At 39.6% G+C, this 15771-nt stretch overlaps 1 protein-coding gene across 5 annotated transcripts in view; it reads right to left on the bottom strand.

The window, feature by feature from the left end:
* AHI1 (Abelson helper integration site 1) overlaps window positions 1-15771 on the bottom strand; it is a 191714-nt gene that overhangs the window by 29652 nt on the left and 146291 nt on the right. For 4 of the 5 annotated variants that reach the window (XR_012645037.1, XM_074990512.1, XM_074990513.1 and 1 more), the window contains exons 20-24: window positions 14115-14173; window positions 10547-10666; window positions 8195-8260; window positions 5753-5915; window positions 3964-4067 (exon numbers count right to left, since the gene is read on the bottom strand). Coding sequence is in view for 4 of the 5 variants with exons in the window: in XM_074990512.1 (XP_074846613.1) it covers window positions 3964-4067; window positions 5753-5915; window positions 8195-8260; window positions 10547-10666; window positions 14115-14173 (512 nt within the window). In the remaining variant the exon portion in view is untranslated. The remainder of the gene's footprint in view (window positions 1-3963; window positions 4068-5752; window positions 5916-8194; window positions 8261-10546; window positions 10667-14114; window positions 14174-15771) is intronic. The other variant, XM_074990515.1, reaches the window with a different exon arrangement.

Genomic DNA, 15771 nt, shown 5'->3' with positions numbered 1-15771 from the left:
TTGTGTCTTTGCTAAACAGAATCTCTAAAGGTAACACTGATGATCTGATTAGGCGATCTGGAATAGGCTCAGGTTTTCAAATATCTATCAGTGCAATTAAGCAACAAAATGATAATGCAGGTATTGGAAAAATCCATACTAGACTATAAAGAAAGAAACTATTTACCATTTAGTAATACAGTAAGATCTCAACATTCGTTAATTCAATTATTTGCAAGTGGCCTTGCTTCCTCGGGGCTGGGAGCGCCAGTGGCTGCCACTGCTTCCCTGGGCAGGAGTACTGGTGGCTGCCGCCACTTCCCCAGATCCCATGGCACAGAACCCTTGCGAATGTTGAGATCCTAATCTATAATCCATTTAACTATCTTTGGGCCACTGTACTTTACAAAAGAGTATAGAGGACACTCATGCCTAGCTATATGAGCATAATTGGTTCCCAACTTCCTGCTCGTAGGTGAAAACTCATAAGACGGACACTAAATTAACATTAAAACACATATAAAAGTCTTTGATTGGTTTCTAGTGCTCGTAAGTCAGGGAAGGAGTGGCAGTAGGTGGCGCTGCTTTTGAAAAATAAGTGAACCTTGGGTTTTGGGGGGTTGGGGAAGGTTAAAGGTTGGTGGCAGTTTGGGGCCATGAGTGGGAGTGAGGGTTAAAACCTGGTCATGGGTTGGGTCCGTGGGGCGGACAGGGGGTGTTAAAGCTGAGGTGGGTTGGGTCCATGGGGGGGTTTCAGGCTGCTGTAGATTGGATGTGCAGGCCTCCGGGGGGTGGGGCGAGGGTGTCAGGCTGCAGCGGTTTGGGGCAGGCTGTAGTGGGTTAGGCCTGAAGAGTCGGTGTGGGTTGGGGAGGGCCCCCAGGCTGCAGTGGGTTAGGTCTGTCAGGTCCGTTTGTGTGCATGGGGTGTCAGGCTACTGTAGGTTGGATCCAAGGGACCAGCTGGGTGGGTGGGTGGGGGGAGGTTGCCATAGTCTGGGGCTGCAGGGCCGGCAGGCAGGGGGAGGGGGGCTGTGATGGGTGGTGGTCAGGCTGCCGCAGTTTGGGGTTGTGGTGCCAGCCAGGGGAGGTGGGTCAGGCTGCCATGGTCTGGGGCTGCAGGGGGTCAGGCTGCAGAGGGATGGAGCCGCGGGGTAAGGCTCATATTAGCAGGGGGGTAGTTCACTTGTCTAGTGAACAAAGGGAAGTATATGTGTCCCTTGTTGGAGTATTGGTAAGTAAAGTACTCGTTTAATGAGGGATGAGTGTATACATCTGTGTTTAATTTGCGCTTGCTTTTTGGAATACTGTATGCTTATGAGTTTCTTAGCTTTTTTATAGTGGAACAGCAATGCAGAAGCAGAAATATTTCAGAATTATCGCTTTTTATCAATATTGTCACTAACTTTACAAAAATATAATTTGAAATACTCACTAAGTGAATACTAAGTAATTACTTCAGCAAAGCTGAGTAAATAATTTGTAACAAATAACGTATTTGTTAAATTTCTCCCCCCTTCTCCTATATGAAATGTTATTTCTACACAAGAAGTTCCAAACAGCTCTTTGTGACTCAACTCAACCGGCTCTTGGAAATCTGAACCTTAAAATTTTCAATATGTTGGTAACATAAGTTACATGGTATTTTCTTTGTATGCATGACTTATTTAACTAAGCAACACAATATACATTTTGAATCTTACAAGCGAACAAAATTTTAACTCAGTTTGGAAAAATATTTGAAAATTCTAAATTGAATTATTTTTGTAAGCATTTGTTAGTGAAATTTGATTACTTGAACATTTGTGAAAAGCAAGCAGAAGAGATCCGTCAACATGTTCAATTAAAACATCACTTTTAAATTCTTAAAAATATTTACTTAAATGGTTTCCATTATTTATTATGTATATTTACTTTTCCGAACAAATTATCCTATAGTTTAAGCCTGTAATTTTCATGTCTCTTCTGAGGATAAGAATGTCATTTATGGAACAATTCTTATTTGTTTTGCATGGAGATGCAAAAATCATGCTGTCTGCTTTACACATACCATTACCATACATTCTTATCTTACTCTCTGTGATAAAAAACACCACTGTATTTCTTTCCCTTCTTATACGTTTTCTCTACTTTGAGCTGAGACAGATATTTGTGTATTTGTTCTAGTTCCTGCGCCCTGAATTCACTCTGTCCAGCTGTAACATTTTGCAAAGAATCAAGAATACCACGAAGAAACAAACATGACAGTGATGGGACAAATATGCAATAATATGGAATGTGATGTGAACTTGCCTGTCCTCCATACACCTTGGGAATGTTTACTTAATAGGTACAGATAGGATACATAATACACCTTCATGGTAGGAGATCTATATATTAGCTGGTGAATACATAACCTGCCATAGTTATTTTACTTTGAAAACAGTTTAATGATTAAAAATTACTTTTGTAAATGTAAATTTCAGAAGTGTGTTAAGTATTTTCAATAGAAAATAGATTTCTTTTGAACAAGGAAAATGGGATGAATCTTCAGAAGAGGAATGGACCAGAAGAAACAGTATTCTGCTTCTGTTTATTGATTTCCCTGCCTCCCTGTCCTTCACTCCTCCAAGTTAGCCATGTATTGTAACAGGCTTAGGCTATGTCTACACAACCAGATAAATTTGATTTTATTAAATTTGATTTTTTAACACTGGGTTCTATACATTTGATTTTGAGTAGCCTCACTTCCCACAAAGTCGAGTTAGTGCTGCCACACTGAATGGCCAAACATCGAGTGTTGCAGCAGTGCATTGTGGGAACCTATCCCACAGTTCTTTTAGCACTGCATTCTGTGCCCTCCCACCAGGCCCTGCTACACCCCCACCACTAGCAGCGTTCACTCTGCTGCCCGGTTCCCAGGTCCCCACTGCTTGGGGGAGCTGGGAAACTGGCCAGAGCCACCAGCCAGGCATAGCAGGGAGCTAGGTGTAGTCATGCCAGTCAGTTTCCCTACTCCTGCAAGTGGCAGGGTGCCGGAAGCCAGTTGCAGCAGCGCCAGACAGTTACCGAGCTCCCTGCCACTTGTGGGAGCTGGGAGCCAGGTGCAGCAGCACCAGTCAGCCTCTGGAGGCTAATGAAGTCGATTCAAAGATATGGCACTTCCACACCAGCCTTCATTCGAACTTTTAAATTTGAACTTAACACAACACCCAGCCGGTTTCAATAATGTTATAATACCGATGTTAGTGCTCCGTAAAGCCAGCTAGTGGTATTTACAGTGAAGACAGTCACTTGGCACAAACGCGCTAACTGCCTTAATTTTGAATTTATCTGGTAGTGTAGATATAGCCTTAGTCACTGCTCTTTTCTTTCCCAAAATCATTTGGAGGGAGCAGGAACAAATAGGAGGGACTTCAGCTACAGGTTTGGATGTAGCATAATTGTGTTGTTCGGAGAAGAGGCTTTATGATTCTAAACATGTAAACATACTTAGGAAATTATTACGTGGATTGAAGACTTCTTTCACCAGTCATGTCATGTAGGCTTTATCTATATCATCCGATAAATAAGAAATTTTATAGAACAAGGAGTACAATTTTGAAGATATACACACACGCATTATGGGTATTGTGTTGTCCAAGACTAAAATGTGAACGCTCTTATCTAGAAAATAACAAAGGGGGGATAATTCTCTATAAATTCACCTTCATATTCATGCTTCATTATCTATGGAACCAATAGTTATGTTGCTGCCACATTTGAAGTAAATGGGAGCTTTGTCATTTCAATAGCACTTTGCCATAGACTTCAGTGAGAGCAGGCCCAGCATTTAATTGACAAATTATGGAGACAACTGGATCTAGGCAACAAATGTGTATTGAACACCTGCTGAAAACACACTTGTTTGCCTATGGAAAGGTTCTGAATGTTCAGCATTTTACCAAAAGGCAGGGAAATTAAAATCCATGTTCTACAGTTCATGGTTCCCTCTTCTCAGATAATTACCTCAGGCTGAGTCGGATTTCTTACTTCTACTTCTGTTTGTTTACTGTGTAGAAGAGGAGTAGAATCTGGTACTAATCCAGAAGGCAGCTCCTTTTCAAATTCAGCTAAAACATAACAGATGATTCAATTCACCATTATGTTTATCTCGAAAATCATGCAAATAATAATGCAATTAATGAAAATGTATGTTTTTCTTGACATAAATATCAGTGATACCACTATTACCTAATTATCACACAGACATTAGCTTTGCTGGTCAAAAATATTTTTCACAAATTTTTTCATTAGAACATTTCCTTTTTTTAATTCAAATTTCCCAATAAACTCTAGTCTTTAGCATAATTATTTACTTTAGCACACTTATGACCACTACACTCATAAAGCTCAGAAAATATTTAAAAAGGATTATTAGACATTTATAAGCAAACAGTAGGATATGTGGTTATAGCAACTATATTTCACAGATTATCAAAAATATCATGCTCACTGCCAGATGCGGAAAAAGTACCCAAAAAGTTACTTGAGTAAAAGTGCAGCTGCTTTCACTTCTGGATACTTGAGTAAAATCAAAAGATGATGTGTGTGTATGTTTGTGTGCCCATGTGTGTACCTTTACTGAAGTAGTTTTCCAGGGGGGCACTGATGACTTGTACTTAAGTACACCCCCCCCGCAGTTGTAATTTTACTCAAGTAAGTTTTTTGGTTACTTTTTCCACCTCCGCTCGCTGCTAATAATGTACAGTACAACCCATTAATATAAGTGGGTCACCAGCTGAGGTAAGGAGACATCTCCTGAAGTTATTTTGAACAAATGGCAAGGACTGTTACAAGATTTATTTTTTACCCTTCCTCAGCTGTACAGGCTGCTGCTGAAGATTAAATCCCAGATATCAACCTTTGGGTTATTCTGGTTCAGGGAATTTTTATGTTCTAAACACTAATGTCATAACTTATTTAGAAAAGAAAATTGGGTAACTGTAGTTCTTATTCTCTGGACAGATAATCACAGTGGATTTCTATCCCTGAGGCCATGCTTCCTGCACCTACCCGGCAGATGTCCCATAAATAGAAAGTTCTGAACAGAGAGGGAACTAGAAACACTGCGTGCATCACTATGCCAAACGGGTTCCTGAAGCTGCTCCCTATGTTTTACAATCTGCTTTTAGTTTAGTTTTGATTTTCACGCTGCAGCAGTGTTCTAACTGAGGCTGTTTTTAAGGACTAGGACCCGGGCAAATTCAGAGCTTGTATCTGGCACTGCTGTTTTAACTGACACTCCTCTTTTAAATTCCTAGAATGGAACTGAAATACTGAGAAATGAACATCTCCACTAGAATGGGTAAAAGTTGTATAAATTCTACAGGTAAGTTAATGTTTAGGAACCTGAGATGACAGAGTCTTGCAGCTATTACCAAGTGGAAGGCTTGAATGCCTGTGAACTGTCTAGATACTGTGGGAGCCCCATAGAGCTGCAAAGATACTATGTGAACCAGGTGGTTGTGTGAGGAGGGGGTGGAGGGTGAGTGAGGAAGGAGGTGGTTGGAAACTGCAGAGATACTGTGTGAACTGGAATGTGAGACTACAGTGTTGGTACTTTTGAAAAGTACAAAGTACTACACGTTAACATGCTATTTTATACATACTTTTTGCTTCACAATGAAGTTCTTGACATGTCATGTGTATTGTATAAACAGATGTATTCAGAGTAATAAAGCAGAACAGCATGGTAAAATCTTGGACCATCAGTTAAACCCACACCAGTATGCCAGGAAGAGAGCAGTAAACTTACTTTCACCAGCCACATAATTAGCTGGAAAATAGCCTTGCTGTCCATTTGCTAGGCTGCCAAACCACCAGTTATCATTATCTTTGTATAACACTTGGATAATGTCACTGCGATGGATGGTTAGCTCATCTGATCGATGCGCTGTGTAGTCATAGAGAGCCACTACCTAAAAGAGAGATAAGACCACCACATCTTTATCACAACTGTGCCACAGAGAAAAAAGACCAACATTCACTTCCTCTTGCAGAAAAGCAGCTGAAACCAAAGCTGCACTTTGGTAAAAGCTGAGGCTGTCTCAGTTTTTGCTAATGGGATCAGGGTGGTGGGAACGCAGCAGGAGAAGCAAGATAAAGGACTGTGGGATTGTAGAAATGGTTAAGAACATTCAATACACTAAGATTAGCTTCAAAACAGCAGCTGCTAGCTTTGTAAGCAATTGACTTGTTAAACAAAAAAAAAAAATTTGGTACATTCACTTTCTCAGAATTGCCATGCCACTTTCAGATCCAATGTTCTGTTTGTGAACACCGAACATATATGTTTGAATAAATATTTCACCAACGTGACTATTTTGCTAGCTGGAAAACTTCAACAGAAAATTTCATTACAAAACTTTATTTTGATCATTTTATTTATTGGTAACATTTTGTTTTGAAATAAATTTTTTATAAACATTTGAATATTGGGTCCACATACTACCTACGGACTAAAGTCATCTGCCTTTGAAATGCACTGCACCGCTGAATCAATACTTCATTAGAAAAAATTTAATAGGCTTCTCCCACCTTTCATAATACATAGAATACAAAACCACCAATCACAGCTTTTCCAACCGCCCTGAAAATAAAAACACCATGGATCATTTCTTATTTAGCTTCCACAACTACATGATCAGGGTGTGATTTCTGTCCCATTTTGAGCAACAGAGAGTAGAAAACAGTAAAAACAATAAAGGAGGTCTGAACCCTCCCACTAAAGACACAATTATAGTATATTTTATACAAACTAATTTTGTCACCAAAGCATACCTGTAGATCACAAACAACAACCAGGGATATTAAAGAAATTGAAAAGGAAGTGCTTTCATAAATGTGAGTTTAGTGTGGTACTTCACAACTTGGCCAGACTCAAAGCACTAAGATCATCTTAGCTACTACTAGATAGGAGTCTATCCAAACTTTCACTTAACTGCCACTAACATATCTAAAAGACTAAAGAAACAGAGTAACTGAATGCCTCCCTCTCAATTACACCTCTCCTTCCCACAGTAGGAAAGGTAATACAGGTTGAACTTCTCTAATCTGAAACGCTCTCATCCGGCAACCTCCATAATCCGGCATGATTTTAGTTGGCCAGATGTCCACTTATCATGGTTATGGCCAAGTTTCCCACAGTCCCAGAAAGACTGTTTCCAGCAACCAGCCCTGGCTCTCAGTGTTCTGTGTTATTTAGCTGTGATTTGCCCCCTAAATGTCTTCTAAGAGTCCAATAAACAGTGAAAGTATTAGTAATGCTGCTAGACAATATTCACCGCCTGTAGTCTGGAAAATTCTCTTGTCCAGCACTGATCAGGTCCCAATGGCGCTGGACTAGAGAGGTTCAACCTTTAATATGATCAAAAACAATACTGCCAGTGTAAAATTTATACGGATGCAATTTACACAATCACATCCAGTAATAAGTGAGCTGGAAATAACAGCTAACTCAGAAAGGATTCCTTAGAAATAATACTGCAAAAACCAATAGGTCACTTAAGATAAAAGGAAAAAGCTTTAGGTAAATATTGAGCATAATGCACAAAATGAATGACACACTAGAATATGCTGTGCATTTTTGAAATGCTTACAGTAAAATGTTCAGTGATTGTTCAATATCTGAAAAAGTACAAAAATTTATTGAAATTACACACTTGCTATACCTTTAAAAGAAAAGCAAGACAAATCAAAATTTAAATACCATTGTATATTGTACTGTGATTGGTTTCAGGAAATTAGGGTTTCACTGATTAAAAATAAAAGTGGAAGCTACCAGCATTTGCATTATCCCATTAGAGACACCTGAACCAAAGCTGCACAAATAACTGATTTTTTGGTTTGCTGGCATAAAAAAAAATCATCCTGAGAATTAAAATTACACCCCAACTTCCCAAAAACTTTCAGGATATTAAAAAAAAATCTGTTTAAGGTAAAAAAAGCAAACCAAAACAAAAACATAAACAAAAATTAAAAAAAAAACAAGCCAAGAACAATGACAATAACAAATCTAAACAAAAAACAAAAAACCACCCACCATGTTCTTCAGCCAAATTGTTTCCAGGTATTTTTAAGGGGCTAGATTTACAAAATGGTCAGAGACTGAGGAGTAATAGTGATTATATAAATTCACATTACCTAAAATATACAGTTTACCACATACTGAAACAATAAACAAGTGCATAATACGTACCATCTCTGGCACTGACATAGAACTACTTGCTCCTCTCATATATGATGTAACGAGAAGATCATCACTCTAAAAGAAGAAATTATTTTAACATTAACATGTGATAGTTTGGTAAGGAGAGTTTTCAAAATGAGCACTTGTCACATAATTTTTGTTTTTCCAAGGCAAAACACAAGTGATGCTGGATAATATATCTAGCACAGAGGTCAGTAACACAAATCAAGAGCCGCAATGCATGTGAATACAAGACAGTCCTTACTAAATAGCATCAAACCATACTTTCTGTAACCCCTATTTTAAGAACAGCATACACCACATGTATCCCACAATGTACTGTACATAGTAAAGGGGGAGTTATGCAACATTTTGAGATCACATATTGTTTGCTCTTTAGATATGAGTTGTTTATTGTTGGGCTTTGAGATATCCACTGGTTATTGAAAACAATTAGGAGATTTCCCCCCCCACCCACCACTTGGCAATTACAGTGTCGGGAGCCACAAAGAAATCCTTAAAGAGCTGCATTCGGCTCTGGAACCACAGGTTGCAGACTCCTGTCCTAGTAGTATTGATTAAAGGGATTAAGGAGAAGATTTAATTAAAACTCCTTTGCTACGTGTACCCCACTAAAGGCAACTGCTGATAGTAAGGAAAAAGGCTGTCATGTCAATGAGTACTCATTCTGAGCTTTCCAACTTTACAGACTACACAACTGTGGTTCATGGTGCTGAAGAGTGCATGCTACAATCAGAACAGAAATATTGTACACATGCACAACAGCATGTGACCAGGGTGAAAGGGACCAACATATTTTAAAGAAAGAATCTATTATGGGCATTTAAAAGTGATATGTCCAGCCACAGCAGACTGTGCCAAATTATAAACCAGTTTAAAATTTATGAGAAATCACATTCAGCCTTAATTTCTTCCATCTCATGCTCACTTCAAATGTTTCTGGCACCTAAAATATGTTCCTCTTTCCTTGGCTCACAAAGAAGTTCTCAGGGTTTCCCCACCCACCCACACCCCACACAAAGGAATGAACATCTTAAATTTGATGCTGCTTTTATTCGCTCCAAAACCATTTCCATCAGATCCTCACTGGCTGTGTCTACACGTGCCCCAGACTTCGAAATGGCCATGCAAATGGCCATTTCGAAGTTTACTAATGAAGTGCTGAAATGCATATTCAGCGCTTCATTAGCATGCGGGCGGCAGCCACGCTTTGAAATTGACACTCATTGCCGCCGCGCGGCGCGTCCAGACGGGGCTCCTTTTTGAAAGGACGCCGCCTACTTCGAAGTCCCCTTATTCCCATGAGCTCATGGGAATAAGGGGACTTCGAAGTAGGCAGCATCCTTTCGAAAAGGAGCCCCGTCTGGACGCGCCGCGCGGCGGCAAGGAGAGTCAATTTCGAAGCGCGGCTGCCCCCCGCATGTTAATGAAGCGCTGAATATCCATTTCAGCGCTTCATTAGTAAACTTCGAAATGGCCATTTGCATGGCCATTTCGAAGTTTGGGGCACGTGTAGACACAGCCACTGTGTCTTTTTCAAAGGATCACCATTAGAGCAATCTTTAGCAAGGAGAGTATTTGTGGTCTTTGAAATTTCAAGTGACCTGCATTCCTGCCCCTAAAGAATTATAATGCACTTTCACATAACAACTCATCTAGAAGAGGGATACTTGGTACCCATAAAGTTTTAGCTTCTATAAAATCATCTCCAGCTCATTTATAAGATACAATATAAATTACACAATATGATTTTTGCCATATTAACCATACATTAATAAAGTATCAAAGCAAAGAGCTGCAGTCCATCTTACACTTTACTAGCATATCTACTATCAAAGTGCTACTGAGTTTTTGTAAAGTGCACATAAAGTATTAAGTCTAAGTTTGATCTGATAAATATACAAGCTTGGAACACATCACATATGCATTACTGTACAGCTTACAGGGCTTCTATATGGCATACTGGTAGTTAACACATCCATGCAGGTTTCAGCCTATTCCTCATCTTTCATTTTGTGAGCTGAGAGAATTCTAAAGGCAGTGTGTTTTGCCTGGGGGGTGGGAGTTGTTACTCAACAGTGATTCATCAGGATTATTAATAATATTATTTAGCTAACTCGCTAAGGAACTTATATAGCCCCCACTACCATATTGAATGTTTGTGTTCTTAAGAGGGTCCCATGAAGTTCTACTTAGAATGAGGTGAATTGTTAGAGCTATGAGCCACCCCCCAGAATTCTGAATGCTCTCAGATATTGTGCTAAGCTGGGATCTAGTGTAAATGACAGGAAGAATCCATGACCCTCAAAGAACACATCTTTCAGACTGAGGGTGGCATACCAGTCTCCTGGATCCACGGAGTGGGTGAAGGAGGCCAGGGAGATCATGTGGAACTTCAGCTTCGCTAAGTAGTGGTTCAGATCTCACAGATCCAGAATGGGCCACAGCTTGCCCTTGGGTCTGGGGATTAAAAAGTAATGTGAACAGAACCCTTTGTTTCCCATACTCTTGAGAAAATCTCCACTGCAGCTAACTGCTCTAACCTCTCAATGTCTTTCATGGAAAGGGTCCCTGAAGAGGGAAGTGTAAGAGGCATGGTAGAAAAAAGCTGAAGGGTACAACCCTGTGCCATCAGTCCCATGTTATAAATACCCAGGTAGGGAGGAAGGGAGAAAGGTGGTTGGCAAATAAAGGAATGCAAGATCTGGGGAACAATCTGATGAATCACCTTTTAGCATTCCCTCAAAATGGTGATTGCACGCCTGTTTGCTGTGGGTAGAACCCAGCTGGGATGAAGATGGGGGATGCTAGCTAGGATGCTGCTTATAGCCCCAGGACTGCTGATCAGGAGGGTCCTGGTAAAGATGGCTCACCTGATCCCTGAAACTGTTGAGGCTTAAACCACTTGCAGGCAAAGCGGAAAACGTACAGGCCCAACATTTACAGGGTCGGGTGGGACTCTTTAGGGCCATGGAGCCTAGTGTCCCTCTGTTTTGGAAAGAGGGCTTGCCCATCACATGGGAGGTCTTGCATCAGCTGCTGAATCTCCATGTATAGACCAGAAAGCTGCAGCCAAGAAGTCTAGCGTACTGTGATGGCTGAAGTCATGGATCTGTCAGCACTGTCCACCACATCCGATGGTACCTGGAGGGTTGCTCTGCCTGCGTTTTGCCCTTGGCCAGGATTGTCTAAACTCCTTTCACAGAGCCTCAGGAGAAGAGCTCTCAAACTTGGTCATGGCCACCAGCATGTTAAAATCATGGCTACTCACAGCTGGAAGGTAGAGGACAGATAAATTGTAGGTCCAAACAAGTCTAGTCTCCTTGAGGCTTTGCTCTTAAGAGTAGCTCCGGGCTGACCATGACACTCTCTGGGGGTAACTGCCTCTACCACTATGGAACTGGGAGCAGGGAGAATGCTAGAGCTCATGACTGGCAGTTGCATGGCTAGATCATCCACAACAGAAACACAGCTTATGTTAGTGCCGATACTCTTTTTCCTCCAGGGTCATGTGACAATAGATAGTATCGCTGAGTACCAATGAGATGGGTACCAATGGGTACCAGTTGGGTGGATGCCCATACTCCTTCCTTTCCTCATGTCTGTTGTGAAGCCTATGGTTGATGTCCATGATGAGGTTGATGAAGTCATCTAGGTTGGTTGGGGACATCACATAAGCTAGTTTATCCTTAATTTCCTCTTGCAGTTCTCATCAGAATAACTAGATCTGGGACATTTCATTCCACTCAATGTCCGAGACATCTCCAATAATAAGAGGATACTAATTTTATTTGGAATAGAGATTACATTGGGATTACAATGATTGATGGTCCTCAAAATGAACAGATATCAGACAAATATCATACATCAAGTTAATGCCTGGAAAATGGAAAGTACCTTTAAATTAATATTTAATATCAAATTTTAATGTATACCTTCTCAGGCTCACCAAAAGGAAGGGTGAGGAAATGACAAACAGTGTTATTGTACTGGAGTTCGCTGATTCAAAAGGGCTTGGGGCTCCCAGTTGCCACCACTGCTGCTGCTGAGGCAGCCAGAGCCCCAGGCCCTTTTGAATTGCTGCTGAATCCCCACATGACACACTCCGGACATCACTCCGGTTGCTTGTCGGGAACTAGCTCCAGCCCTTCCTTTTCTGATGAGGCCCCTCCCTCCCCTCTTGCCTAGGGGCCCAAGCGAGTCTGTTGACCCCACTGAACATTCCATGCACGTAGGATAAAACATAGGGGAAAGTGTTAATAAAATGCTATTCAGTAGAGAAAAACTAGTAAGATCTTAAACAGTGTAGTGGGCTTAGTCTTAACTAATAGATCTAATATCCTGAAACTACTGTACATGTCACTTCCTTGGTTTCAGATGAACACGATCCTTATTTGATTGTAGTCTTTCAGCATTTAATTAGCATGGAAATCTATATAATCTGCCTAGAGCAAAAACTGTGCCATGCTGCACTTTATTGAATCCTACAATGAACAAACAGAAAACAGAAATACAAACACAGCTGCTTCAGCACAGCTTACAGGGATAAAGAAAGCAAGAAAAAGTTAAATTCAGAAGTATGTGAAATAATCAGACTCGGCATTAATCACAGCAAAACTATTTTGATCTGTTTTGTCTTTAAATGGCAACTTTTATAGTCTTGCTTTAAAGAATATCACTTTAATAATTTTATTACTTTATTTGAAACGTTACTAGAAAAAAGGGTTAATGAAAATATACTTAATTCCACCAAGTTTAATAGAAAGCTGATTATTTATAAGTCCCATCCTATATTGAGCCAATGCCACAGATATTTTTAAGGGCTGCTGTAGCAGTAAAATGCTGACCTATATATTGAATAATTCATATTTTTCCTTATTACTGTCTGATATCTAGAATGAAATATGTATAGAATATGCAAACCATAAAAGTCACTTAACCAACAGAGCAAAAGATGAGTGCAAGGATACATTTTCAGCACTGTTTTCCAACACAAGTCTTATTTAGCCCATCCACCTTGTACAAAGACACATTAAAGATTTTATGAAGGAATGGTCTGAATGAGATGGAACAGGTTCTCAAAATTAAGGTTAACAACCTAATTTATGTTCCTTCCTGAGGAACCCTCTGGAGGCCAGCAGCTGGTATGCAATTATTGTAGCATATTAGGTGAGGACATTTCAACTGCAGGCACTAGGCGGTTAATATCACAGTGCAACATGCCCAGGTTTTTAGGGGCCACACACAACGTGTGGAGAACATTTCCTTTTCTATAACTAGATCCTCCTCCTGGTATTTTTAAATATTTATATTTTAACGATTGTATAGTTGGAGTTAATTAAGTTTACACAGTTTGGGTTTTTTTGGGTTGGGGTTAACAATCAGGATGGAGTATACAACACCAACCAATTCCTAGATGCACAATAAAAGAAAAACATAGAAGATGTTGGTGATTTCACTTTGGTTAACATAAGCAAACTGGTACAAACACTGCTTGAAATAAGATGTAGGTGAACTAATGTCAAAAAAAGAAAAAGAAAAAGAAAAAGAAACAAAAACAAAACAGCTGCAATTGATCCAACAGTCAATTTTTAACTTATAATCGCATTTTTGCCTTCTGACTTAATAGTGCCTGCATTCCTGCTAAATACCGAGAATAGTGGCATCTGATTCCAAAATAATCATTTCTAAACAATGAGAAAGAGAGATTATACCTTTAAAAAAAAAAATTGGACCTCTACATCAACTACATGAGGTAAAAGCCTACACAGCTAGGAAAGCTTCCTTGAAATGCCTCTTTTGTGAATAAAAGGAGGTAAGAAAGCCTTTCTACAAAGCAACTTGTGAAGAATACCATTTTATAGTTTAACATCAATTTTTAAAAAAATGCATAAATAGAATTCCTTACCGTCTGTAGTCTGACTGATGGTGTTCGGCTAAGAGGACTTCCTACTGGGCTGAAACTCCCTGTGAAAAGACAAAGCTATGAATTTGTGCTTGTTATCCATTCTATTTAATAAACCACTTTATTTTAAAAACATTGTGTTAGCAGGACATGTTTCACAAAACTTTAATGAAAAGCAGGACCATCTTTCAGTTGCAACTATGCATCCTTCTGTCAGGAACAGTTGGAGGGTTTATCTAACTAACACAACACAAGGTTAGCTAATCCAATATTTTCATTCAAATGATTCAGAGCAATAGCACATGCAATGTCCACATGCCACCTCGTGCTCAGAACAGACACTATTATCTAGACTACACTGCCTTTCTTTTCATTGTATTTCTGAGTAGCGCATACAAAGTTTTCAGTCAGAAATGATCACAAAACCCCTCAAAGGAATTATTTCCTTATTTTATCTGAAAGAATAAGTATGTCTATTCAGTATCTCCCTTTGATCATCTGACTTCCTACCACAACATACCTTGCTGTTTATTTTATTCACTTTTTATACAGCACATTTGAAAAAGTGCTACTTATAAATTTGTTCCTTTTGAAATTATTACACTGGCTAAACTGAAGAAAATCCTTTCATTATCAATGGATTTATCTTTTTGTTATTGGTTTCTTCTATTGTATATCTCCTATGAAAACATCTTTAAAAGATAGATAGAGACATCTGAAAATTGCTAAACATGATGATTCTAAATAACACAGCTTTGCTTATGATATTTCATCTTTCTTTTCTTTTCTTCCTCCCTCAAGCAGGTAGAGCAGAGGGAGGCCAAATACCACAGAGTTAAGCTCACCAAGCTTTTTGCCATGAGAGACCAGGGTTCAAGTCCTAGCTTAGGTTTCAAGTAAAAATGAGTTCTAAGGTCTCACTCTAATCCCCAGTCACAAAACCCTACTCAATTTAGCACAACAGCTAGTATCTGCTCATAAGGAGCCCTAAATCAGAATAATGGGGATTTTTTTTCTGATTAAGATTCAGATACATTGATGTAGATTCTTTGTAAGAGATTTACTTGTAAATATTTAATAACTAGAAATATGTATATCTGTAATTAAATGACGTGAGCTCAAAGAGTTGCAATTTTTAGGTCCTCATCTTACAAATGTAAGGTGCTTAAGAGGGAGATAACGATTTAAGAGATCTATGGGGGGAATGTAGAGATGTGTTTGTGTCACTGTTGCTAGGCAGGTGCACAACTAGCACTCCACGCTCAAAAATTTCTTGAATTGGGTGTGGCAGTTTTGGATAGGCCCAATAGGTTCCCTATAGCTTGACTGAGATGTCACGATGGCAAGTGGATAACACAGTTGCTTTGCAGAAGGCCACGTGCTCTGTGTGGGTTGGGAGCAGATAAGTCACAGGAGCAGAAAGCAGTTGTTCCTCTCTCATGATGAAGCATTTTGCAGTAGGTTACTTAGACTGCTATTTGAAATTATCACTGTTAGTTACTCTGTTATCCATTACTTCAACTTTGTTAATAAGGACCCACCCCTACCATAACGGCAAGGTCTTTTCAAAATGGCAAGACAATCCAAGATGGTAAGATCAAATAAGCAGAGAAGGTTGGTGGTGAACTCAACCACGAAGAAATCAAAAGTTACTTGTTGA

The sequence above is a fragment of the Carettochelys insculpta genome, chromosome 3, assembly GCF_033958435.1.
Source record: "Carettochelys insculpta isolate YL-2023 chromosome 3, ASM3395843v1, whole genome shotgun sequence".
Lineage (NCBI taxonomy): Eukaryota > Metazoa > Chordata > Testudines > Carettochelyidae > Carettochelys > Carettochelys insculpta.
The sequence above is the reverse complement of the archived record's forward strand: the minus strand, read 5'-3'. Positions and strand labels throughout refer to the sequence as shown.